Here is a 27,898-nt window from a genome sequence, read left to right as displayed (position 1 = left end):
ATAAACCTGTTGATTTAACCAGTCAGATTTCATGTTGGCCACACAGGGGGTGGGGGGGTATAGCAGGTGTACAATAGCATTTCACATAGTTTGATTGGACAGTCAACAAATGACTAGTCAGAGGCTTCTGATAAAATGATACTGAACAACAATAAATGACACAAAACTGTTGACCTTAGATCAAGATGCATTGTCTCTGTTCACCTCAGCAGATTTATTTTGTGCTCTATTTACATTTGGGCTGAATTATACTGTATATGAAATACATAGATGACACCTGGGTGTCATGTTCTTTGAAAGTAATTTCAAGAGATTAATTTAAGAAGGTATGTAAATATAAAAAAATACTCTTGGAGCTGTGGATTATCATCAGTCAAATTTTATTCATATAGAGACATAAAGATGATCTCGTGTCACTTTACATTTAGAGCTGATTTAAACCAGACTCTTAAGCCGATTCACAGACACCAACAGAATCCTCCAGGAGCAAACACCTGGTTACAGTGGTGAAGACAAAGTTCCTTCAAATAGGCAGAAAGCTCGAGCAGACCCCGACTCTGGAGGATGGTCGTCTGCCTTGACCAGTTGGAGTGAAGAGAGAGGGTTAGAGGAAGAGAGAATGAGAGAGAGGGTGGGAGAGGGGGGAGAACGGGGAATATAGGGGGAGACATATGATTAAACAGCAAACTGAGCTATAACTTTAAAGACTAGAATAACTGTTGTTAGTGTAACTACCAATAACTTGTACAAATACCCATAACAGCTATCACTACTACTCCAAATACAAGTACTAACAGTGGATATATCATTACTGTTAGTGCTGCTGTTAAAACCAATGAAAGAAATCTTTACCATCCATATTTCTATATGACAATCCCTTTCACAAATATACAGATAAATGACTGATAACATAATGATAATGACATAATAATGATATAAATGAATGATATAGGTCATCTTGTCTATATTCTGGCTAAAGTGCAAATTGCTGTAACATAGTGTCATGTTACTCAACCAGTTTCACACCAAATACGATCGTCTTATCCATTTTACACCAATTTGACAAATAAGTAAACAGTGACTGTATTACAGTTACAGAGTCGACCTTATTCTCAGTTTGACAGTGTTCATGTTAGGGGTGAGCCAATACATTGATTATTAGATTCATCATGATGCGACTCGTGATGATTCGATAATGATTCATAAACGTTCAAAAACAATTATTTTTCACAAGTACTAAATGACAGGAACACAACAGCAGCGCGCAGCAGGAAAATAAAAGTGGCGCATGCTGCCCGGACACCTTAAAGAACGGACCAGGGGGAACACAGTAAAACCAACTCTAACTGTTTGGCTACAGTTACACAGCATCAGATTCACCCAACAGGTTTAAAAGCTACCGTTTGGAAGCACGGCTGTCATGCTCAGATGCAGATGCCGGAACGCAGATACAAACTTCTGAACCGAAAGTGTTTTGCCCAGAAAACAGTTCCTGAACTTTACAATGAGACCAAAACCAAAGTAGTGGAATCACTGAGGTAAGAATGTAGGATAACTCCGAAATGTGATGCATTCTTTGGTTGTGAAGAGTGAAATCTTTAGTTGTTGGATTTCTGCTGCTCATTGAGGGTTTTGTTTGGATATCATTTGTTATGACTGAATAAGCTAGCGCTTGTGTCGGTTCAGATTGAATTAGCAGTTTTCTACAGTTTTCTACAGAAGCATGTGTGTGTGGAGGGTCTGAGAGTTTGAGCGGGTTCCTGGGGAGCTTTTGAGGGGCCACAAAAACTAAATACGCAATTATTTATTTATTTTGAATTAGACTAGTACAGAAATCTATGAAAACCACTTTGATTGAAATAAGTCTTATTTATTTCTAAAGACACTTTGTTATTTGTTTTCCCAAAAATAAATGTGGACTTGATTCCACCAAAGTGTCTTTTGTACTGTTTTAGGTATATATTTGTGAAAAGTATTGCTTTTGATACAGAAAATCTGGAAATCTTTATATGTGAATAAGAGCAGCTTTTGCTGTATATGCCACTGCTGCCTTTTTCCTGTTGGTCCCCTGGTGGAAAATATGGTGGATCATTCAGTGGTTTGACACAAATAAAAGATAATGAAGGTACATTTGTTTGATTATTTGAATTTATAGATACTGACAAATATACTTTGTTTAAAAGTATGAAGTAGACACAGAGGGAGAAAAAAATCCTGAATGGGAAAAAAAGATGTATTGAAAATCATTATAAATATAATAATCATTATAATTATTATTATCATGATAATTGTTGATTAATTGAATAGTAGCACCCTGAATCATAATCAAATCAAATTGTGAGGTACCTTGGATGGCACACCCCTAGTTCATATAGCGGTACAACTGTCAAGTTGATGTTTGTCTTCAGTGAGAACTAGTTAAACTCTAACACTTGGTCCATTATCTAAAAAAGACTGAAAGCTTTTCTCACCCATTTCACAATGGTTCTATTTGACTCCTGCATGAGCTTATTTAGAACATTCATGTTTGGCGTGTAGAGTGGCAGTCAGGAAGGATCTGTCACATAGTCTGCACTGGAAGACTTTTTTCCTTGGAATGGGTACGCCAGTGATAGCGGAAAGTGTGCGGTGTCAAGAATATTTTCCCACACACCTCGCATGGGATCACCATCTCCCTGGTGTGTTTGAGCCGGTGATGGCGTAGGTTCGATGAGGTTCTGAATGCTTTTCCACACTTGTCACAGTGATATGGTTTCTCACCAGTGTGGATGCTGTGGTGTTCTCGGACTGCAGCGAGTCTTGTAAAAGCCTTCCCACACTGGTTACAGGCATAGGGTTTCTCTCCAGTATGGGTGCGTTGGTGGTTCTTGAGGACATTTGCTTGGATGAACTTCTTCCCACATTGGTCACAGGTGTATAGTTTCTCTCCAGTGTGGATGCGTTGATGTTTTCTAAGGTCACTTGCATTGGTGAAGTTCTTCCCACATTGGTTACAGCCAAATGGTTTCTCTCCAGTGTGAATACGTTGGTGTGTCCTGAGGGCATCTGCTGATGTAAACGCTTTCCCACAAAAGTCACAGGTCTGTAGTTTCTCTCCAGTGTGCCTGCGGTGGTGTCTTCGCATTCCATTTGCTGTTCCAAATGCCTTCCCACACTGGCCACAGGTATACGGTTTCTTTCCAGCGTGAATGCGTTGATGTTTTGTGAGGTCATTCACATGGATGAAGCTCTTTCCACACTGGTCACAGCTGAATGGTTTCTCTGCAATGTGGATGCGTTTGTGTCTCGTGAGGTTGCCTGCAAGGTTAAATTTCTTCCCACATTGGTCACACCAGAATGGTTTCTCTCCAGTGTGGATGCGTTGGTGTGTCCTGAGATCACCTGCTGAGCTGAAAGTTTTTCTACAGAAGTCGCAGCTGTAGGGTTTCTCTCCACTGTGAACACGTTGGTGTTTTGTGAGATCGCTCCTTTGGATAAAGTTCTTCCCACATTGGTCACAGCTGAATGGTCTCTCTCCAGTATGCATGCGTTCGTGTATCTTGAGGATGCTTGCCGTAGTGCAAGTTTTTCCACAGAGGTCACAGATGAAGGGCTTCTCTCCGTTATGGATGCGTTGGTGTTTTCGGAGTCCACCTGCTGATGTAAAAGCCTTCCCACACTGGTCACAGTGGAAAGACTTCTCTCCGGTGTGCATACGCTGATGAGTTGCAAGGACACATGCCTTAGTGAAAATTTTTCCACAGATGTCACAGCTGCACAATTTCTCTCCAGTGTGGAAGCGGTAATGTATTCGGAGTCCAGGTGCTGTTGCAAAAGGCTTCCCACACTGGTCACAGGTGTAGGGTTTCTCTCCATTGTGGATGCGTTGGTGTTTCATGAGGTCGCCTACTTTGCTGAAGGCCGTCCCACACTGGTCACAACTGTGTGGTTTTTTTCCCACTGGGAGGCGACAGTGGGCTCTGTTCTGCTCTGCAGTAGGAAGCGACATCCCAAACTGGTCTCAGACCTGTTTCATTGTGTTTTCTGCAGCTGGGAGACCTTTCACATTGTCTTCTTGCCCTGATTCTGCACCTATAATGACAAGAGTTAAGTAAATGAATGAAATATAATAAACACACATCAACAATGTTGCATTAAAGGAGTGATATTTTGCTTTTTTAAAACAGAATTATGCATTTTCAAACATTTCCCTGTGGTCTACATAAACTGTAAATGCTCTGCTTGGGTCTGAATTCTTCATTCATTCAACTCCACAGGTCCATCTTCAACCCTATTTCTGACTGACATCAGAAAGGTGGTTTGGAGTGCTGGCCCTTTAAATGCACATGAGCCACTTCAGGCCCCACCCCCCTCTAGGTTGTTGGCTGTGCTGCTCTGTCCCGTTCAACCAACAACTGAACATTTTAGGTAATGGGCTCCAACTTTGGACATATTTTCCGTACGGACTACAACCGCTGCTGCTGACAAATATGTCGTACTCAGAAAAATGGTCTTCGGAAGTCTTGACCTTATATGTGCAAATGTCATAACTAGTTATAAAATGTAACAAATTAAGTAGGAATTAAAGCGGGTTGTAGAAATCCAATCGATTTTTGCCCAAATGAATATAAAGATAGCTTTGCAGCACCTGGAGGGATCAAATTCAAATTGTATGAACTATTAGGGTGTTGAATTGAATGACTGTCAGGCGCACCTGCAGAGTGTGTGGGGGGGTGAATAGTTTGGAAGACCAGGGGGTTCTCCAGTACAGTATGTTGCCGTGTGAAACCGATCCGTGCCTGAGACTTGAAGCGACCTATTCACCATTCTGACAATGGAAATGATTCAGTCACCATGAGACCATAGATGGTGCTCCTGTTGTCTCCTGAAAAAGGCTCGCATTATCGACTGAACCACTGGGTGATATATCAGGGACAACGAAGGTCGTTCTTCTTCACTTTGCCTCAAACACGCTAACGGATAGAAAAGTATTGCCGCCATTGTTGACAAATGAACAGAAGAGTCACTCGGTTGATGATGTAAGGGTTTGTCTTCTTCTGACTTTTGCGTTTGTTGGATAGTGACAGAATTCCTTCCACACCACCACCTACTGTTTCGGCCCTGTAACACCCACTACTACTCGGGCATAGGTCGCGGTACGTGGGACATCTGTGGGAAAGGTGTGAATGTATCCCAGTACAGTATGGACTCGAGTACGCACTGTGAAAGAGCCCTCAGTCACAGCCTCTCAGCACAGTTGGGTCCAGGCTAATGGTGATGTGCAATGACCAGTAACAAATTGAAAAAAAAAACAAAAAAAAAACCTAACAACAACAAAGAAAATCAACAATATGAACAAAAACAAACAAAATTAACAAGGATGAACAAAATAATTAACACAAATTGAACAAAAATTGACAAAATAATCAATAAACACCAACCAAATAACCAATAGAATGAACAAAACAACCAAAGAGAACCAATTAATCAACAAATTGAAAAAAAAAAAAAATACACAACTTGAACAAAAGCGACCAGAAAAAAAATGTTTAATTCAACATGTCAAATGTTTCAGCATTTCAGTGTCTTCATAAATAATATTATTCAAAGCTCTTGTTTTACCTTATTTCAAAACACATGAATACATTGAACAAATGCAGAATGACTCGGACTGAGCAGGAAACCAAAGCATCTTCATTGTCCTCAGTCATTGGAAACACTTCAGGACAACTTGTGCTAACAGGCTACATCAACTAAAACAGCTAAATGCAGTTTGTTCAGATACTGTAAAGTGTTTGTGGTGGTTTTAAAGGCTGATTTCAGTTCTTTATACTTTGCTTCCCTGTTTACATTCACTAAACCAAATTAAAATGAATTAAAACAGAAACGGAAGACAAATAAGACTGCATAGCATTTAGCTGCTAACAGGCTAATGTAAACAGTAGCTAGTTAGCTTAGCCGCTCGTTACAGACCTGTGAAATAATCTCCAGTCCGGTGTCACAAGACGAGGGGAGCCGCGTCTGTCCTGTCGGTACCGGAATACCGATCACCCCGAGACCACGTTAACCGGTGGAAAACCGTGTTAAACTCCGCTTTCAGGCTGCAAGTTTAGCCGCTAAGCTAACCACGAACGGACCGGACACCGCCGCTGGCGCTGCGTTCAAGTTCTGAAGGCAGAGTGGGAAAGATGAACAACATGAAAATGCACAAAACTGCATTCGCTGAACCTCAAGAGTGTATAATAAATACGGGTTCACACATAATGAGACAAAACACCAACTAATATTAAAGTAAGATGGCGGAAAACGTGAAAATAAATGAAATTATGACTCAGATGATGGTATTTAATTCAAGTAAGGTTAGATTTTTATATCTTGGACAGAAAACATTCAGATTAATTACATTTAAACACATCTATGGTTTATTACAGTTATTTTAAAATAAGAAACAATGTGAAAAGCAACATCAGGTTTAGTATAAACCACATCTAGTGAAGTTTGAGTTTTGAACAGTGTTGGTCCACCAAAACTAACAGTCACTGACCTACAAGTTCATATGAGTTCCATGTAAATGTAATTAATTATTCCCAATAGTCTATTGTCTTTATTTAGTGTCATGGTCACTGTTTCCAGTCATGTATGTGTACGTTAGAGCGTTTGTCCAGTCAGATTTCACCATCATGACTATTTCACATTGACTACTGTAAGGACTCGTCAAGTAATAGTTGACTAGTGAGATGATGAACTGCAAAAAACAAACAAAATATAGTAATGGCTCTTATTTCTGTTCATTGCAGCAATAAAATACTGTAGCGCCTGACTGGACATGGGAAAGACAGGCAAGGGTTTATTCCATAATATTTACATTATTGTTAGAACAGTTACTGTCAGCTGTAACCATGGCGACATAACAGAAAGAAAAATTAAAGGGAAAGTTAACTGCTGTTTCTGTCTCACTCATCCTCTCTCTCTTTTCTTGCTCTCACCTCTCTCACATACACCGGCTCACTGGCTCCGCCCCCATGCTGTTCTCCTCCACTCACCTGTCCATCATAGCCTCAATGCATTACAGACAGTAACTGCCGAACTTTCAAACAGTATTATTAACAGAACTCTTCCTGCAGGGTCCTTAATATGTTTCATGTTCCATGTTTAGAACTGACTCGCTCAGAGCAGTAGCGTGTTGTGGAGTGCACGTCATAAACCAGGGCTCTCAGACTCATTTTCTTACAGGTGCCACATTCAGCCTGATTTGATCTGAGGTCAGCCGGACCAGTAAAATAATAGCGTAATAACCTATAAATTTTTGTCTTTTTTTTAGTCCAAAAAACCCCCACGAAACTATGAAAATACTTTCTTTTATAAACTATCCAAACAAAAAAGATGTGAATAACCTGAAAAAAATGAAATTTCTTAAAAAAAAAAAAAAAAAAAAAATCAGTGCAATTTGAACAATATTCTGCCTTAACTTATCATTTCTACATGTGCATTATGGATCAGATCTATAAAGACACTAAACACTTAGTAACAGGCAGAAAATAGTTCAAACCGTGCTGAATTTTCTGTAGACACTTCAGGTTGTTCTTATTTGTTCAGGTTATTCACATTTTATTGTTAAAGGATAGTTTGTAAATGTGAATATTTTTATAATTTAATGTTATGTTTTGCACTAAAACAAAGACAAAAATTTGAAGTTGTCATTATTTATAGGCATAATGGAAATGTAATATTATTTTTTTTCACATCAAACCGAGAAGAAAATACGGAGTCATTATTTTTTGTAGGTTATTATGCTATTATTTTGCTTCATCTTCATATTGGTCTGTATGTGGAACCTCAACTAAAATGAGTTTGACAGCCTTGACTGCGGAATTTTTGCACTTTGTAAATTCATCCCATGGGCCGGATTGGAACCTTTGGTGGGCTGCATGTTTGAGACCCCTGTCATAAACCATCCATGGCTCCTGTACTCTTCTTAACACTACATAAATTTTTTCCTCACTGTGTTGTTCTGTGTGTTGTAATGATGTTTTGCCTTCTTGTCAACTGTTTTTCCTGTCACCTGCCTGGGGACTACAGATGGAAAATAGCACTGCTGCTACAATCTGTCATATTTACAGCTGCAACTGTTGTATGCTGAGTCAATAGAAACTTTGAGGTAGAAATGTCTGCATATTTCTACTTGTAGGGGGGTTGTAATTATTCATTGTGGATTTATTGATGACTTAGTGCTCGGGTAGTTGAGATAATGATGAGTTGTCATGTTGTCACAGTTCATTGCACATGGGTTGGTCTCTTTGCAAAAGTGGACCGAATACACATTTAGCAAATGCACATTGACCACATTGAACTCAGTGGGTATCTGCACAATTTGAGGATTGGTTTTAAAGGCCAATATAAAGGCCCAAAATAGGCCACCATTGTTAGTCCAGTGAACGGCATCATGCCACGTCTATCACATGAACAACGTCTCCGGGCACTGGGTATGGTGGAGGCCGGTTTGAGCTCCAGTGATATAGCCAGGCATGTGGGCTGTTCCCAACCCACAATCAGAAACCTGGTTGAACGCCACAACACCACAGGCTCTGGTGACCATAGACCGCGTCCAGGGTGAGAGAGAGTGACAACTCCCGACCAGGACCGCTACTGTTGTGACTGTGTTTGGCAGGTGCCATTTTCTTTAGTTAAGTTTTTTGTTTTGAAATTATTCTTGAAACTTTAGATTTTTGTTTCTGTATGCCAATATCCTAAACACATGATTCATATGAAAAAATTCCGGTTCAGGGTTTCAAAATAAAAAAAAGTCGAAAAATATGGTCTCAAAGTTTTCACTGACTGTGAGTGTATTTGTTCATTATTATGCACTAGGGCTGCTCGATTATAGGAAAAAAAAATAATCACGATTATTTTAGCAATAATTGAAATCACGATTATTAAAAACGATTATTTGTTAACCTTAAAGTTGTTTATTTTTTTCTTGCAAAACAATGTAAGATATACTCTTTAAATATAAATAAAGCTTTTAACCATTAAAACAAAGTATGTTCACTTTTGTACGAAACAAAAAAAATCTTTGAATGCAAATAAGTGTACTGTAAATTCAAGTATGTTTCCTTTTGTAAATAAATAGTGCACTGTAATTAAACTGCTCTAGACTTGCCATAGAACTGGAGCAATAAAAAAAAAAAAAACTCACGTAAAGTGCAAATTATAAATTGAAGTATGTTCAGTGTAGTATGAAACATAGTAAATTCAGTGGCGTGCCCTGAGGTTTCAGTTAGGTTAATACGGGAGTTGCAGCGTAAAGAGATTCGGAGACTGAAGACTGCATTGCGGACGAAGTTGTAGACAGAGTTTTTTTTAATGTGTTTTACTTTTTCATAAGATTATGATAAAGGTCGCGGTGGTTAAACTTTAGATGGTTAAAAAGGTTTGTTGTGTTACCGGTCGGTGCAGACACAACTATGAAACACTTTTTGCACGTAATGGGTTTTTGCTCTTCATCAAACCCAAAGTGATTCCATACAATTGAATTTGACTTGCCTTTTTTGTTTACCAAGCACTTCTGCTGTGATTCTCCTGCTATTTTTCCAGACTGCTAGGTACAACTTTCCTCTGGGGTGGACCTGCCGGCTAGCAGGCAGCTGTAGCTAAGAGGGGGGCGGGGCAGAGCAGTAATAGACTCGCTGCTAGTATGGGAGATCATTATGTTACAAGGTGCGTCTAAATTTTCTAAACCTTGTAAAACACGTAGACTCAAAGATCTCAGGAAGAGACTGTTGTTCCAAAATTTTCCATATTTGTTCCACCGAAAGGGTACCTTCGTGAAATTAGGAAACGTCTATGTGATGCAAAGGACAAAGACGGTGTCTCTTCATCTGCCCAGGAGCCCAATAGAATCTAAAGAGCTAGGGTAAAAACCCCAACTGCTGGGAAATGGGGGGTTCACTACATTTTAAAAAGGACTTACCACTTGAAGTCGGTGTCGGGGGTACACAACAAAAAATTCACCAAGAGAAGGGTTGAGTTTTAAAAAAGGTTAGTCCAGAATCTGGTTTATTTAAAACAGCAACAGTTTACAAAAATCAAAACTTGTGAATTATCAGAGAAGGCAGTTTACCACTAGTTTCTCTATAAAACACACACTTGTCAAAAACAAGGAAAAAAGGATCACACACTTCATTACAGAGAGAAAAAGCAAAAAAGCCCGCTTACGTACACACGCACTCAAGAGTTTCCTTTTTTACTTTTTATAGTCTTTAGTAACTGTTGGAGACTCCCATTATTCAATGACGTTATTCATCGTAGGCTTATTATTTGGTTAATGGTAGTTACTGGGCAGAACATGTCAGTCACTCCAGAAGCTAATTCTAAGAAAAGCACATGCTTTTACATGTGCACAACTTTTGCTTAGCACCTGCACTGTTAGGCTGGTATGTCTTGACCACAAAAATCCCCTAGTTCATATTCATTTTTTTCTGCTCTACGCTCTCTTTACCACAACTACTTTCTAAAGCTGTAAAAATAGATCTTTTAGGCAGAATCTGACCTCTGCTCTGAGTTCATCACAGGCAGGTGTTAGTTCAATCAAAACCACACACACACACGAATCAAACCTGAAAATCCAATTTTGGCCAAATGTTCCAAAGGTTAAAGGTCAGCTTTACTGTCTCTGCGACAAAACCCCTTTACTGTCCATTATTCAACACTGTTGTCTATTATAAAATGTAAATTTCAGTTTTCTGGATATGATATACAAATGGCAAAAACTGACAATGAAGCTGACTTTGTTTAAATATCATGTTGATCATCTTTTAGTCTATTATCATTAATCTGTCAGCAAGCTCCTCTCTCCTAACTCACAGGTGTTCTGCTGGCTCCTTTGTGGACATATTTAGAATACTCATGTTTGGCGCACAGAGTTGCGGTTGCAAAGGATCTGTCACATGGTCTGCACTGGTAGAATTTTTCCTGGTGTGGGTACGCTGGTGATAGCGCAAACCGGAGGGTGTTGAAAATATCTTCCCACACACCTCACATGGGATGACGATCCGCTTGGTGTGTGTGAGGTGGTGATTGTATAGGCTGGAAGAGAATCTGAAAGCTTTTCCACACTTGTCACAACTGTAAGGTTTCTCACCAGTGTGGATGCGACGGTGTTTTTGGAATTCGCCTGCTGTTTTAAAAAGCTTCCCACAGTGATCACAGGCATAGGGTTTCTCTCCAGTGTGGATGCGTTGGTGGTTCTTGAGGACAATTGCTTGCGTGAACTTCTTCCCACATTGGTCACAGGTGTATAGTTTCTCTCCAGTGTGGATTCGTTGGTGTTTCTTAAGGTCGCTTGCATTGATGAAGTTCTTCCCACATTGGTCACAGCCAAATGGTTTCTCTCCAGTGTGAATGCGTTGGTGTGCCCTGAGGGTACCTGCTGTCGTAAACGTTTTTCCACACAAGTCACAGGTCTGTAGTTTCTCTCCAGTGTGCCTGCGGTTATGTCGTTGCATTCCATTTGCTGTTCCAAACGCCTTCCCACACTGGCCACAGGTATATGGTTTCTTTCCAACGTGAATGCGTTGATGTTTTGTGAGGTCATTCATATTGATGAAGCTCTTTCCACACTGGTCACAGCTGAATGGTTTCTCTGCAATGTGGACGCGTTTGTGTCTCGTGAGGTCGCCCATGCGGTTGAATTTCTTCCCACATTTGTCACACGAGAATGGTTTCTCTCCAGTGTGGATGCATTGGTGTGTTCTGAGATCACCTGCTGAGCTGAAGGTTTTTCTGCATAAGTCGCAGCTGTAGGGTGTCTCTCCACTGTGAATACATTGGTGTTTTGTGAGATCGCTCCTTTGGGTAAAGTTCTTCCCACATTGGTCACAGCTGAATGGTCTCTCTCCAGTGTGCATGCGTTCGTGTGTCTTGAGGATGCTTGCCGTAGTGCAAGTTTTTCCACAGAGGTCACTGGTGCAGGGCTTCTCTCTGTTATGGATGCGTTGGTGTTTTTGGAGTCCACCTGCTGATGTAAAAGCCTTCCCACACTGGTCACAGGTGTAGGGTTTCTCTCCATTGTGGATGCGTTGGTGTTTCATGAGGTCGCCTACTTTGCTGAAGGCCTTTCCACACTGGTCACAACTGTGTGGTTTTTTTCCCACTGGGAGGCGACAGTGGGCTCTGTTCTGCTCTGCAGTAGGAAGCGACATCCCAAACTGGTCTCAGACCTGTTTTATTGTGTTTTCTGCAGCTGGGAGACCTTTCACATTGCCTTCTTGCCCTGATTCTGCACCTATAATGACAAGAGTTAAGTAAATGAATGAAATACAATAAACACACATCAACGATGTTGCATTAAAGGGGAGATATTTTGCTTTTTTAAAACAGAATTATGCATTTTCAAACATTTCCCTGTGGTCTACATAAACTGTAAATGCTCTGCTTGGGTCTGAATTCTTCATTCATTCAACTCCACAGGTCCATCTTCAACTCTATTTCTGACTGACACCAGAAAGGTGGTTTGGAGCGCTGGCCCTTTAAATGCACATGAGCCACTTCAGGCCCCACCCCTCTCCAACTTGTTGGCTGTGCTGCTCTGTCCCGTTCAACCAACAACTGAACATTTTAGGTAATGGGCTCCAACTTTGGACATATTTTCCGTACAGACTACAACCGCTGCTGCTGATAAATATGTCGTACTCAGAGAAATGGTCTTCAGAAGTCTTGACCTTATATGTGCAAATGTCATGACATAACTAGTTATAAAATGTAACAAATTAAGTAGGAATTAAAGCGGGTTGTAGAAATCCAATCGATTTTTGCCCAAATGAATATAAAGATAGCTTTGCAGCACCTGGAGGGTTCAAATTCAAATTGTATGAACTATTAGGGTCCAAATACACAAATAAATGAACCAAAGACTAATAAAAGTGGGTTTAGATGAATATGAGCCCTTTACGAGTTTGCTCGTCACTTTCACAAGTTGATTTTACTGATAGTTAAGAGGTCAAATAAACTTAAAGTTATGGAATTGTTTGAACCACTAGTATCTCGAAGAGTTGCCATACTTTTATCGTCCCAGTTTCTGTTAGTCAGTTGCTTCTTTCAACATGTCATGTTATTGTTCAAGAGTAGAAAATATTTCCACAATTTTAGAAATTTATCAAATGTAAATAAATAGGTGCAAATTTTACCTGTACATGAACTTTACATCAGACCCTTAAATCTTTTTGTTAATCTGATTTATTAACTCCATTATTGGTTATATCTTTAAAACACATCTGAATTATTTTGGTTCTTCTACTATTCCTAACACACTGGTTATATGATTTTTGTTATGGCTGGCTTGTGAACCGAACATAATGGTGGACACAGGAACACAATTAATTGATAAACTAATGTTTATTGAAACAATAGAAAACTGAATCAAACCAAAACGAAGACCAAACATCTTGATAAAAAAACATTCAAGTGTGCTTCTGAAGCTGGTGGCATGTAAAGCCGGAACATAGTGAGAGCAAGCGAAACAAAGAGCCTGCTTATTTAGTCTCTGCCATCAAAGCACAGGTGGACTGGCAGGAACCTGACAGGAAGCCTTCCAAAATAAAGCTGGATGTAACATTTTAATCCTCAGGACTCAAATCCAGAATAGGACTGAGGCTGAAACGTGTTCATACCCATAACTGTTTTCTAGTTTTATCAAACTAATAAGTTGTTGAAGCCACAGACACCAGGGAACTGAACTCATAGAACTGAACTCATGAGACCATAGACAACGCTCCCGTTGTCTCCTGAAAAAGCCTCGGATCACCAGAGCACAGGCTCGCCTTATCGACTGAACCACTCAGTGATATATCAGGGACAACAAAGGCCATTCTTCTTCACTTTGCCTCAAACACGCTAACGAATAGAAAAGTATTGCCGCCATTGTAGACAAATGAACAGAAGAGTCGCTTGGTTGATGATGTAAGGGTTTGTCTTCTTCTGACTTTTGCGTTTGTTGGATAGTGACAGAATTCCTTCCACACCGCCACCTACTGTTTCAGCCCTGTAACACCCACTCATACTCGGGCATGGGCCGCGGTACGTGGGACATCTGTGGGAAAGGTGTGAATGTATCCAACTACAGTATGGACTCGAGTACGCACTGTGAAAGCGCCCTCAGCCACAGCCTCTCAGCACAGTTGGGTCCAGGCCTAATGGTGATGTGCCACTGGTGTGGGCAGGCCCGGACTGGCTAATCAGGAGGACTGGGACAATTCCCGGTGGGCCGGTATAATATTTAGGCCGCGAGGGCCAGAGTTCACTTTAAATATATATTTAATGTTTTATTTATTTATTTTGGGAGGGGCGGTGTTCAGTCATAGCACTGGGTTGATCACGTAAACTGCAACCACTGTTCCTGGGTCCCACCTCCTCTACTAGCAAGCTGTTGTTTTTCTTCCTTTTTTTTGCAGACGCACCTTGGCGTAATCTGTCCTTGCATACAGTTAGTAGCTCTACACTGTAGCTGTGGAGCATATACCATCTGTGCTCTGTAGGCTGTGGATGGTCAGCTGTGTTTGCTGTTTGAAACATAGATAACAGAAAGAGCAAGGGTGGTGTGGAGAAGGCAAGAATTAAAAAGAGGAAAGCTCTGGAAGCAAACGCAGCCAAATGTGACAAAATCGGCAACTTTTTTCACAAAAATGACCTCCCAGTTAGAAACAACTAATGAGGACGATGAACCGGGTAAACCACCTTTCAAGTTAGTTAATTATCGAGTCAGTGAATCATGTGGCATTGTGGCGTGTAACATAACGTTATGTAATTTAAATAATAGTCTGATGCGACGCCACAGAACTGGGAAACTTTGTCTTGTAGCTCCTCAGAGTCAGAAAGCAGATCCAGCAGCAGACAGCAGCCATGAGCCCACAAGTCCAGAGTGGGCAGGTAGGACTGCTCAGAGAGGGAAGAGGATTAGAAGAAATAGGCTCCAATGAAGAGTATGGTGTAGGCCTGTTGAGTATGAAAGTGGCTCTGAGATGCTCCAGGATTCAGCACTACATGAATGAAACTGACACCAAGGCTTTGAAAATAGAAGATTTGTGCTGAGAATTCTGACCATTTTTAAACTGTGCTTTAGTGTCAGAAGCAGAGCCAGGAGCCAGTAGTGATGAGGGGATTGTTCCTGTCAGTATGGAAGGAAAAGGTGAGCTGTTGGAACAGACTGTGTGGACAAGCAGTAGTTCCAGTAAAACCACTTTCTAGACCCAAACCATAGTCCTGACCTGTTTTATTTTTTATTATTAAAAGTGAGACAGTAAATACACAAAGCCCACAACTGAAAGGCAACAGCATACAGTAATATTAAATAAGCCTGCATATTTTGCCAATGTAAATATGTTAATTGGTTCAGTAAGTCCAAATGTCTGTAGATATTATTTTTTATTGTGATACAGGTGCAGGCGAGTCTAGAGAAACTGGAGGAAGAGTGAAAGGGAGAGCAGAGTCTACTGATGACAGAGGAGCAGCTCAGCAGCACAACCCTGAACCACTAGGCACAAAGGAAGAGGAGTCTGCTGTTAGCTTTGATTGCTTTGCCCGCCCTCAGTCACAGGATATACAGACATTTTTTTCTTATCATCCTCGTCAAACCCCTAATATCACTATACCAAAAATTTTCAATAGCAAAGATGGAACAAACCACAAGTGGCTGACTTACTGTGAAAAAAATCAGTCTCTCTACTGCTCTGTTTGTCTCAGGCTTTGCAGAACAGTGTGTAGACCGAACATGTAAGGTTAGAATTCCATGATTTTAATAATAATTGGTTGTGATCTAAAGTGGGCCGGTCTGAGGTATGAAACTCCAGGGCTGAAAATGAGTCTCAGTCCGGCCCTGGGTGCGGGAACTGGCGGCAATGACCAGTAACAAATTGAAAAAAAAAAAGACAACATCTAAAACAACAAAGAAAATCAGCAATATGAACAAAAAACAAACAAAATTAACAAGCATGAACAAAATAATTAAAACAAATTAAACAAAAATTGACAAAATAATCAATAAACACCAACCAAAAAATCAATAGAATGAACAAAACAACCAAAGAGAACCAATTAATCAACAAATTAAAAAAACAAAACAAACAAAAAAACCCACAACTTAAACAAAAGTGACCCGGAAAAAAAGTTTAATTCAACACGTCAAATGTTTCTGCATTTCAGTGTCTTCATAAATAATATTATTCAAAGCTCTTGTTCTACATTAATTCAAACACATGAATACATTGAACAAATGCAGAATGACTCGGACTGAGCAGGAAACACAAAGCATCTTCATTGTCCTCAGTCATTGGAAACACTTCAGGACAACTTGTGCTAACAGGCTACATCAACTAAAACAGCTAAATGCAGTTTGTTCAGATACTGTAAAGTGTTTGTGGTGGTTTTAAAGGCTGCTTTCAGTTCTTTATACTTTGCTTCCCTGTTTACATTCACTAAACCAAATTAAAATGAATTAAAACAGAAACGGAAGACAAATAAGACTGCATAGCATTTAGCTGCTAACAGGCTAATGTAAACAGTAGCTAGTTAGCTTAGCCGCTCGTTACAGACCTGTGAAATAATCTCCGGTCCGGTGTCACAAGACGAGGGGAGCCGCGTCTGTCCTGTCGGTACCGGAATACCGATCACCCCGAGACCACGTTAAACCGGTGGAAAACCGTGTTAAACTCCGCTTTCAGGCTGCAAGTTTAGCCGCTAAGCTAACCACGAACGGACCGGACACCGCCGCTGGCGCTGCGTTCAAGTTCTGAAGCAGAGTGGGAAAGATGAACAACATGAAAATGCACAAAACTGCATTCGCTGAACCTCAAGAGTGTATAATAAATACGGGTTCACACATAATGAGACAAAACACCAACTAATATTAAAGTAAGATGGCGGAAAACGTGAAAATAAATGAAATTATGACTCAGATGATGGTATTTAATTCAAGTAAGGTTAGATTTTTATATCTTGGACAGAAAACATTCAGATTAATTACATTTAAACACATCTATGGTTTATTACAGTTATTTTAAAATAAGAAACAATGTGAAAAGCAACATCAGGTTTAGTATAAACCACATCTAGTGAAGTTTGAGTTTTGAACAGTGTTGGTCCACCAAAACTAACAGTCACTGACCTACAAGTTCATATGAGTTCCATGTAAATGTAATTAATTATTCCCAATAGTCTATTGTCTTTATTTAGTGTCATGGTCACTGTTTCCAGTCATGTATGTGTACGTTAGAGCGTTTGTCCAGTCAGATTTCACCATCATGACTATTTCACATTGACTACTGTAAGGACTCGTCAAGTAATAGTTGACTAGTGAGATGATGAACTGCAAAAAACAAACAAAATATAGTAATGGCTCTTATTTCTGTTCATTGCAGCAATAAAATACTGTAGCGCCTGACTGGACATGGGAAAGACAGGCAAGGGTTTATTCCATAATATTTACATTATTGTTAGAACAGTTACTGTCAGCTGTAACCATGGCGACATAACAGAAAGAAAAATTAAAGGGAAAGTTAACTGCTGTTTCTGTCTCACTCATCCTCTCTCTCTTTTCTTGCTCTCACCTCTCTCACATACACCGGCTCACTGGCTCCGCCCCCATGCTGTTCTCCTCCACTCACCTGTCCATCATAGCCTCAATGCATTACAGACAGTAACTGTCGAACTTTCAAACAGTATTATTAACAGAACTCTTCCTGCAGGGTCCTTAATATGTTTCATGTTCCATGTTTAGAACTGACTCGCTCAGAGCAGTAGCGTGTTGTGGAGTGCACGTCATAAAACATCCATGGCTCCCGTACTCTTCTTCACATTGCATACATTCCATCATGAAATTATCAGACAAAATGACATCATGTCTCTTTAAACTGTCATGATTCTTTATATATATATATATATATATATATATATATATATATATATACATATACAGAGAGAGAGAGAGAGAGAGAGAGAGAGAGAGAGAGAGAGAGAGAGAGAGAGAGAGAGAGAGAGAGAGTAATACACTTGCTACTAGTATGGGAGATTATTATGGTACAAGGTGAGTCTAAATCTTCTAAACCTGTTTCCTGTGTTAATGTTCATACATAGTTGAAGTGGTTCCGTGGTCCACCAGACTCCGGTACAGATCTGGTTGTAAATTAGTTGACTAATTTTGCCTTTGAGTATTAGTCAACTAGTTGTTGCAGCCCTATTATGGAACAATAACACGAGAAAAATCTACTTGAATGGAACTAATGAACCTTTACCTTCATTTATTATGACCAGTAAATATATTATTTTTCTTTTGTTCAGACAAGGAATAGTTTTTAGATGTTACCTACTTGACAGTTTCAAAACTGTCAAGTAGGTAACATCTAAAAACTATTCCTTGTCTGAACAAAAGAAAAATAGTATATTTACATAAACAGAAGACGAAATGAATGTCTTTAGCCTTTTTATGACCAGGGCTGGGCGATATGGAAAAAAATCATATCACGACAATTTTTTCTTGTCAGACAAAATCAATATGTATCACAATATAAATCAAATCACTCTTTTTTTGTCAAGCTTAAATTTTCCGTTACTCATACGTGAGTTGTGAAGACATCAGAGAAAGAGACAGAGAAAGAAATGCATAACTTGCAGTACTTATGGAGAAGTCCCTCCCACCACTCTTAGAATTACCCCCCCCCCCCCCCCCACTGTTACATATTATTCCCCCTGCTTTACTCACCCCCCCATCCTCCTGTCTGTCGAGCCATGCATACCTCTGTGCCATCACTGGTGTAAACTGAAAGTGGAACAATGCTTTGAACGTCCAACTCCTGGCTTTTATGCCTCTGTTTTACGCTGGAATCAAAACAGTTTGCACCCTACTTTTCAGTAACCTGGTCACCCAAGTTCTCAGTCATATTTTCTCCCGAGGGAACACCCATTACCTCCCGCTATGGCTTAAACATTAGCATGTGTGCTGCGGCTGCTCTCATGCCTGTGTTGTGTGTGTCAGCCTAACTTGACATGGATCTAATGTGACTGGTTCGGTGTGGCACTACTTAATTATGATTGGCTGTTCTCACGTCTGTCAAAACATGGACGAATGAATTTTATCGAAATTGTATCAAGCATGTTGCATATTTCTATAGAGGAAAAGTTATATTGTGATATATATTGTTATCATTTTATCACCCAGCCCTAATTTTGACAGATGAATAATAGTTTTTTGCTGTTAAATCGTTGTAGTTCCATATTCAACATGTCCCAGTCGCTGTTTCCTCCCACTGATGGGTTTAAACCAACGCAACCAAACCAGTCGAATCCTAGACTGCAGGTGGTCTATAGATCTGATCTCATCAACTGTCCCCTGGGTTTACTTTACCTGTCGACCACACAGCAGAAAGTGACCTCATTTTATTGGGACTCATAGCTGTTCAGTGGTAAACACTCGTCTTGTACCATGGACACTTAGAACATCGACAGAACTAATATTGTTTATTTTGATGAAAGTGTACTTTTTGTGACTTGCGTCATTCTGTAGATATTTACACCCAACAACTAAACAGTTTAAATAATGTTCACTGTATTTAAATTACAGAAAAGATTAACTGAAATCATATATCTTTTAAAGGTCCTCTACAGACTTTCTTCATGATCTTGAAAAAGAATGCAATGAACATTTTATTTTAGTTTTGGAGTGGATCTCAAAAATCATCCTGTAGATGCTGAAATAATTTTTCTGTGGTTAGAAAGGATTTTATACTTTTCATCATGTACATTTTTGAGGATATAGCTATGAAGACTACGTATTTAGAAAAATATGTGTAAGAAAAGGTTTTTCATATTCATGTGGGGGAGGGAAGTGGGCAGTTTTAAAGAAAATTATTTAGTTTATTTGGACTTAATACGGACCTAATATTACACTTTGGAATACAAGGGTCATATTTACAATCAGATGTGACTAAAGTGTGGACTTTCAACTTAAATTCAGTGGGTTTAACTAAAATATTGCATTAAGCATTTAGGAATTGAAACCATTTTTACCATCATTCCATCATATCATCATTTCAGAAGCTAAAAAGTAACTGAACAAACTGACTGAAGCAGTTTCATGTCCAGGTCAATGAGAGCAAAGAATTTCCATCAAGTCCAATGCACAAAACCACGAAGCGCAATAGGACACTCATACATTTTGGCCTGGATCAGGGTCTTTGAAATGTCTTCTGGGTCCAATTCACGTCTTTGGTTTTATGTTCCGAGCTCATAAAACCAGTCAAAGTTAAGACTCCCCAAAGAGGTCAGAGTTCAGAGAAGACACTGTTTCAATGGCCAAACCATCAGTAACAATCCCCAGTGAGGTTCAAAACACAGCATTTCAGGAGCAACTCAACATCACAGCCAAAGGTCGAAGGTCAAGTTCCCTATTCCCTCACAAAACCCAAATTTGGCCAAATGTTCAAAAGATCGAAGATCAGCTTTACTGTGTCTGAAAACACTCCTTGTCTGTCTTTTCTTCAACACCATCGTCCATTTTACAAATGTAAACATCATGTTGATCATCTTTTACTTTATTAACAGTCTGTCAGCAAGCTCTTCTCATCTATCTCACTGCTGTTCTATATGGCTCCTACATGGACATATTTTTCTTGGTGTGGGTACGCTGGTGATGGCGCAAACTGGAAGGTGTCCAGAATATCTTCCCACACACCTCACATGGGATGACCATCTGCTTGGTGTGTGTGAGGTGGTGAGTGTGTAGGCTGGAAGAGGATCTGAAAGCTTTTCTGCACTTGTCACAACTGTAAGGTTTCTCATCAGTGTGGATGCGGCTGTGCATTCGGACTTCGCCGGCGGTTTTAAAAGGCTTCCCACACTGATCACAGGAATAAGGTTTCTCTCCAGTGTGGATACGTTTGTGTTTCGTGAGGTCACTTGCTTGGATGAAGTTCTTCCCACATTGCTCACAGCTGAATGGTTTCTCTCCAGTGTGGATACGTTGGTGTGTCCTGAGAACAGTTGTTGTAGAAAAAGCTTTTCCACAGAAGGTACAGCTGTACAGTTTCTCTCCAGTGTGGATGCGTTTGTGTTTCGTGAGGTCACTAGCTTGAGAGAAGTTCTTCCCACATTGGTCACAGGTAAATGGTTTTTCTCCAGTGTGGACAAGTCGGTGTCGTCTGAGGTTGCTCATTTGATTGAATTTCTTCTCACATTGGTCACAGCTATACGGTTTTTCACCAGTGTGGATGTGGCAGTGTTTCTGAAGTCCAGCTGCTGTTGAAAAAGCTTTCCCACACTGCTCACAAGCGTATGGCTTCTCTCCAGTGTGTACACGTAGATGTGTTGTGAGGGCACTTGCTGTGGTGAAAGCTTTTCCACAGAAGTCACAGTTGTACAGTTTCTCTCCAGTGTGGATGCGTTGGTGTGTCGTTAGGACACTCACCTTAGTGAAGGCTTTTCCACAGATGTCACAACTGTATGGTTTCTCACCAGTGTGATTGCGATGGTGTATTTGGAGTCCACCTGCTGTTGCAAACGCTTTCCCACACTGGTCACAGAGATAAGGTTTTTCCCCAGTGTGGATGCGTTGGTGTCGCCTGAGGTCGCTCGCTTGGGTGAAGTTCTTCCCACATTGGTCACAGCTGAATGGTTTCTCTCCAGTGTGAATGCGTTGGTGTGTTGTAAGGACGCTTGCTGTACTGAAAGCTTTTCCACAGAAGTCACAGCTGTACATTTTCTCTCCGATGTGGATGCAGTTGTGTTTCATAAGGTCGCCTACTTTGGTGAAAGTGTTCCCACACTGGTCACAACTATGTGGTTTTTCTCCCATGGGGAGGGTACAGTGGGCTCTGCTTTGCTCTGCAGTAGGAAGTGACATCCCAAACTGGTCTCAGACCAGTTTTGGTGTGTTTTTTAGAGCTGGGAGATCTCTCACTTTGTCTTCTTGCCCTGTTTCTGCACCTATAATGACAAGAGTTAAGTAAACAAATGAAATGCAAAAAACAAACATCAGGAATAAATGTATTTCACAACGGTAATGATTTATTAAGAGTTTGCTAGTGACATTTATATGTTGATTTTACTGGTAGTTCAGGGGAAAAATGAGGTTAAAGCTATGGAATTGTTTGAACCATTAGCATCTTGAAGAGTAGCCATACTTTTATCATCCCAGTTTCTGTTAGTGAGTGGGTTCTTTCAGCATGTTGTGATATAACAACGGTAGAGAATATTTCCACATGATTTAAGAAATGTATCTAATATAAACAAGCAAATAGGTGCTAATTTTACTTTTATATGAACTTTACAGAAGATCCTGAAATCTTTTTGGTAAATCTGCTTTAATAACTCCAATGTCATTACCACCTAGAATTCATTTAAGAATCTCCAAAGATATAACCAGTCAAGCTGTTTGAAAGTGTTTTCAGCAGCTAGAAATAACAGTCAATCGGCAGAGAGTTTTATGTGTTCAACTCACTATGTGTGGGTTGGGATCAGATAGATTTGTTTTTGCAGTTTGTACAGTTGGCACTTCAATGTTCTGAGATGTGCTATAGAAACGGGCTCATTGCAGCCACTGATATTGCCGGATGTTCATCTTTGTTACAAAATTTGTTTGTTGTTCTAAAAATAAAGTAACTTTATTGTCATAGTTGTTAGACAATTGCGCATATTTTTATTTGGAAAACTATTGTCTCGGGGAGCAGTCTGGTTGAGTTTATCTGTATTGTTCAAGAAAAAAATCCAAGTTATTTTTAATTTGCACAACAAATTATTCAAGGAAAAGTAAAAAGTATTGATACAATATTGATGTTTCTTTCAATAAAAGTTATAATTGCAACACTGTCACAATGTTGTTGAGGTTGAGGGGGGCCTGGAGTGAGTAAATGACCCGGATACCGCCAATGCAGAAGCGCAGCCAATTCCATCTAGCGAACCCCTTGGGGAGATGGGGCGTCTTGGTCTCGCTCGCAACAGTTCTGGTGCAGAAGGGACATGGAGGAATGGTGGGGAAAACACCCCCGCGGGAGGTCCTCCCGGCCTCAAACTCAAATCGGCATTGCAGAGGAACTGGCCGGTGGAGGCGGGTTGTGGAAGCCAGTCGTCGTCATGGTTAACTAAAGGATTGGAAAGGGCTTGTAAGAAGAAAAACAGTCTTTATAGGGAATTCCTGAAGCACAGAACGAAAGAAAAAGAGAATAAATATAAAAGATACAAAAATAGATTGACAGCAATTATAAGAACACATAAAAAAGCCTATTATGATAAGTTGTTAGAAATACACAAAAATGATATTAAAGGTACTTGGAGAGTTTTAAATGATATGATTAAAAAAAGTCATAAAAAGAATTTTGCTACATATGTTGTTAAAACTGGTGACACTGTGGTGGAAAATACAGAGGACATCGTGAATATATTTAATGATTTTTTTGTTAATGTCGGTCCTAATTTGGCAAAAGATATTACCAAGTGGGAAAAGGATGATAAAACCTTTAATTTTGCTATTGAAAACAATAATTCAATGTTTCTTGGTGGAGTTTGTGAAAGTGAAGTGTTGGAAGTGGTCAGGAAATCTAAAAATAAAAAATCTACTGATAGAAATTCCATTGATATGTCACTCATAAAACAAGTGATAAACAGTATCCTTCAACCATTCACGTATATATGTAACAAATCATTTCAAACAGGCACTTTTCCAGAAAATATGAAAATAGCTAAAGTGATTCCGATTTATAAAAATGGTGATAAGCACATGATGTCAAATTATAGACCGGTGTCACTGTTACCACAGTTTTCTAAAATTCTTGAGAAACTGTTTGTAAAGAGGTTAGATGACTACATAGACAAATATAGGATATTAAATGATCATCAGTATGGATTTAGGAAAAACTGATCAACATCTTTAGCAGTAATGGAATTTGCAGAAAATATAGCAACAGCGGTGGATCAGAAACAACATACTGTTGGTGTTTTTATTGATTTAAGGAAGGCATTTGACACAATTGATCACTTAATATTACTCCGGAAATGTGAAATGTATGGTATAAGAGGTGTGACGCAAAACTGGTTAAAAAGTTATTTACAAAATAGGTCTCAGTATGTATCAATTGGAAATACAAATTCACAACTTAGAAACATAACATGTGGGGTCCCACAAGGTTCAGTTCTGGGACCCAAGTTATTTATACTTTATCTAAATGATATCTTTATGGCATCTAGTAAGTTAAAATTTACAATATTTGCAGATGATACTAATTTGCTTTATTCGGGAGTAAATATGAAACAAATATTAGAAACTGTGGAAAAGGAATTGAGCAAGTTAAAAAAATGGTTTGATGTAAATAAGTTATCACTTAATGAAGATAAAACAAAATTTATGGTTTTTGGTGGTGCTAGGGGAAGTGATGATATAAAACTGAAAATTAATGAAATTGAAATTGAAAGGGTGTATGAAACAAAATTTTTGGGAGTGATTATTGACCATAAACTCTGTTGGAAACCACAAATAGAATATATCAAACGCAAAATGTCCAAAGCTGTTGCGATTCTTTATAAAACTCGAGACTTGTTAAACAAAATATGTTTGCATATGTTGTATTGTTCACTTGTAATGCCATATATGTCAGACTGTGTGGAAATATGGGGCAATGTGTATAAAACTAATTTAGACCCGATAATTAAACTCCAAAAAAAAGCTATTAGAGTCATAAACAAAGCTGGTTATCTCCAATCAAGTAATCCACTTTTTGTAGAATCTGGTTTACTAAAATTTCTTGACATTGTATATTTAAAAACAATGGAATTTATGTTTCGCGTTAAAAGTAAAAACCTTCCTTTTTGTATTCAGAAAATTTTTAAGTGAAGAGAAGGACATTATAATTTAAGAGGGATGTTTGTGTTTGAAAAATGTAAAGTAAGAACAAATGTTAAATATCACAGTGTTTCAGTTATTGGTGTCAAGCTATGGAACGAATTGAAGGATGAAGTGAAATTGTGTAGCTCACTGTTGAGTTTCAAAAAGAATTTAACTGGTCAAATTATGAAGGGCTATGAAAGTAATATGATTACAAAATAACTTATTTTACACTGAATGTAGTATAATTTAAGTTTAAGTATTTATCTGCTGCAACTTAAGGTGTGGACATGGACTAAGGATGTAAATAGGAGAAGCAGAAATAAGCCTCCGGCTTCAGCTTCTTCCTTTTTCAGTTACAAAATGTGTTAATTTTATGCTTGTTTTTTTTTTTTTTTAATATGTAGGTGTTTTGTTTTGTTGTCTTTTTTATATGTATGTGTTTTGTATCTTGTATTTAACTGAAAATAAACATTCATTCATTCATTCATTCATTCATTCATTGTAGAAATTTTAACTTTGATCACCTATGGCTGAGTGCGGAGTTAGAGGAATAGTAAAGCAGAAATCACAAAGCTCCGCCCACCCTCCCCCTCCAGTGAGTTTCTTGTACCAAGGGCCCAACATGATTATGTTCCAGGGGGGCCAAATTGGTAGCGGTGCCCCAGTGGGGATAGTAATGTGCCTTAAGGCTAGAAGCACCAGCCATAAAATAGAACAAAGATGATGCAGAAGTCTGTTCAGAGCCACTGTGGAAACATGGCAGTTATTTAAGAGCACATTCAGCTATTTACTGATGAAATGTCATATTTATTTCCTTTCTAATGTCAATATTGATTCTGTGTTGCATGGCTGCGATGGTCAAATAATCAGGTTACAGCTCAAAATTGTACTTTGGTATCACTAAATGAATCTGAATCAATCAATTAATACTGAATCGAACCGATATCGAATCATGATTAATCAATTCATTACCTTATGAATCGAAATTGAATCGATTAAGGAAATTGGCCATGATACCCAGACCTAGTTACAGATTCATTTAAAAGACTAAACACAAAGTTCTGGATGTTATGAAACAATGAACTCTCCTCATTTTCAACTATTTCCATCATTTTATTCTCATTCTACAAGTATTTATTCAGTTCTACACCATATTTCAAGCTTATTTGGTTAATTTTTTTTCATAATTTTACAAGTATTTTGCTCATTTTCTCCTAATTTTACAAGTGTTTGTTCAGTTTTGTGGCATATTTGAAGGTTTTTAGTTCAGTTTTCCTCATTTTTTTGAAACTGAAATTCTCCATTTTCTACATTATGAATCACTGAAGTGTATTTAAGTTTTACAGATTGTCCTGACCTTTTGGAACTGTAATAGGTTAACCTTTTCCTAAGTGATTTATCATGATTTACCATAATATTATCCTCTGTATTTTGCATTTTCAGTGTAAATCAGGTGTTTTCCTCTATTTAATTTATTCCAGTAGTCATTATTCGATCAGTGGATGTTTGTGATGTTGATGGTTCAGTAAACTATGAGTACTTCCTGCCGTCTGTGGACATTCCTTTCATGCATTTATTCTGTATTTGACATAAAACTGATTATTTCTATCACAGTTTTCTGCATTTCAGTGTCTCAATAAATATTACTCAAGGCTCTTGTTCTACATTAATTCAAACACATGAATATATTTAACAAATGCAGAATGACTCGGACTGAGCAGGAAACACAAAGCATCTTCATTGTCCTCAGTCATTACAAACACTTCAGGACAACTTGTGCTAACAGGTTACATCAACTAAAACAGCTAAATGCAGTTTGTTCAGATACTGTAAAGTGTTTGTGGTGGGTTTAAAGGCTGCTTTCAGGGTTCTTTTTATATTTGATTCCCTGTTTACATTCACTAAACCAAATTAAATTTAACTGAACCTGAAAGAGAAGACAAATAAGACTGCTTAGCATTTAGCTGCTAACAGGCTAATGTAAACTGTAGCTAGTTAGCTTAGCCGCTCGGTACCGACCTGAGAAAAAAGCTCCAGCTCGGTGTCACAACGCGTGAGGAACTCCGTCTGTCCTGTCGGTACCGGAACCCTGATCCACTTTAGACCCAGTTAAACCGGCGGAAAACCGCATTAAACTCTGTTTTCAAGCCCCACGTTTAGCCGCTAAGCTAACCACTAATGGACCGGACACCGCGGCCGGCGCTGCGTTCACGTCCTAAAAGCAGAGTGGGAAAGACGCGGTCTTCCACAGGAGCGAGTGCAACATGAAAATGCACAAAACTCCATTCGCTGAACCTCAAGAGTCTATAATAAATACGGGTTCACACATAATGAGACAAAACACCCACTAACAGATGGTGGAAAACGTGAAAATAAATGAAACTCTGACTCAGACGACAGTATTTAATCAAAGTTGTAACATGGAGTGGGAGACAGGCTTAGCCACAGATGTTAGGAGCAGAACTCCAGAGTAAAGCTGAAAGACAGGAGACGAAGTGGACGGATTTTCACATGGTGCATTTATTCACATACAAAGCCAGGTCTCACAACATACACTATAACACTAACATTCAATATTAAAACGTCCGCGGCTCGTTGTCTTCTGTGCAGATATGAGAGTCTAGAGAAGAGAAATACAAGAGTGACACCAAGCGGCAAAACACAACGGGAGCGCCACCGTGTTGCGTTCACTGGTGATGGTCTATGCAATACTCTGGCTTTTACAAAGTAAGGCGGTTAGATTTTTATACCTTGCTCTGGAAACGTTCAAATTAATTAGATTTAAAAACATCTATGGTTTATTATAGTTTATTTTATTAGAACAGTATTAGTGTCAGTCATTATTTCATTGGAAGCTGAACTCGCTCTGTCTCACTCGTCCTCTCTCTCTCTCTTTTACGCCTCGTACCTCTTGCACGCACACCAGCTAACTGGCTCCGCCCTCAAACCGTTCTCATCCACTCACCTGTCAATCATAGCCCCAAACACACTCAATGCATTACAGCCAGTGATAGTTGAACTCTGAAACAGTCACAATAACAGAACAGTTACTGCAGGGCT

The 27,898-nt window shown here is 39.2% G+C and overlaps 3 protein-coding genes across 3 annotated transcripts in view; all 3 read right to left on the bottom strand.

Annotated features, from left to right (window-relative positions):
* Positions 1-16,757, bottom strand: part of LOC115436212 (uncharacterized) — a 66,492-nt gene extending 49,735 nt beyond the window's left edge. Inside the window, exon 1 of the mRNA XM_030158991.1 lies at positions 16,564-16,757. The gene's annotated coding sequence lies outside the window, so the exon portion shown is untranslated. The remainder of the gene's footprint in view (positions 1-16,563) is intronic.
* Positions 1-27,898, bottom strand: part of LOC115432728 (zinc finger protein 420-like) — a 597,943-nt gene that overhangs the window by 415,458 nt on the left and 154,587 nt on the right. The gene's annotated exons all lie outside the window — the stretch shown is intronic.
* LOC115436203 (zinc finger protein 271-like) lies at positions 176-27,038 on the bottom strand. The gene is made up of 7 exons (XM_030158982.1): positions 26,858-27,038; positions 22,882-23,152; positions 20,836-21,945; positions 11,953-12,076; positions 10,842-11,868; positions 2,472-4,000; positions 176-572 (listed from the first exon to the last, which is right to left on the bottom strand). The coding sequence occupies exons 3-6, from the start codon at positions 21,860-21,862 to the stop codon at positions 2,561-2,563; spliced, it is 3,618 nt and encodes a 1,205-aa protein (XP_030014842.1). The 5' UTR covers positions 21,863-21,945; positions 22,882-23,152; positions 26,858-27,038; the 3' UTR covers positions 176-572; positions 2,472-2,560.

This window comes from Sphaeramia orbicularis, chromosome 2, assembly GCF_902148855.1.
Source record: "Sphaeramia orbicularis chromosome 2, fSphaOr1.1, whole genome shotgun sequence".
In the NCBI taxonomy this organism is placed as follows: domain Eukaryota; kingdom Metazoa; phylum Chordata; class Actinopteri; order Kurtiformes; family Apogonidae; genus Sphaeramia; species Sphaeramia orbicularis.
This window is presented reverse-complemented; position numbering and strand designations above follow the sequence as displayed.

What these genes read in the sequence shown, in the direction of transcription:
- LOC115436203 (XM_030158982.1), bottom strand. Translation starts at nt 21,862, where the DNA reads ATGTCACTTCCTACTGCAGAGCAAAGCAGAGCCCACTGTACCCTCCCC. An exon ending in GAAGCCTTTTAAAACCGCCG is followed by an intron (nt 12,077 to 20,835) that starts GCGAAGTCCGAA and finishes TCAGCAAAGTAG; the next exon opens with GCGACCTCATGAAACACCAA. An exon ending in AGGAGCCAGCAGAACACCTG is followed by an intron (nt 4,001 to 10,841) that starts TGAGTTAGGAGA and finishes AAACAGGTCTGA; the next exon opens with GACCAGTTTGGGATGTCGCT.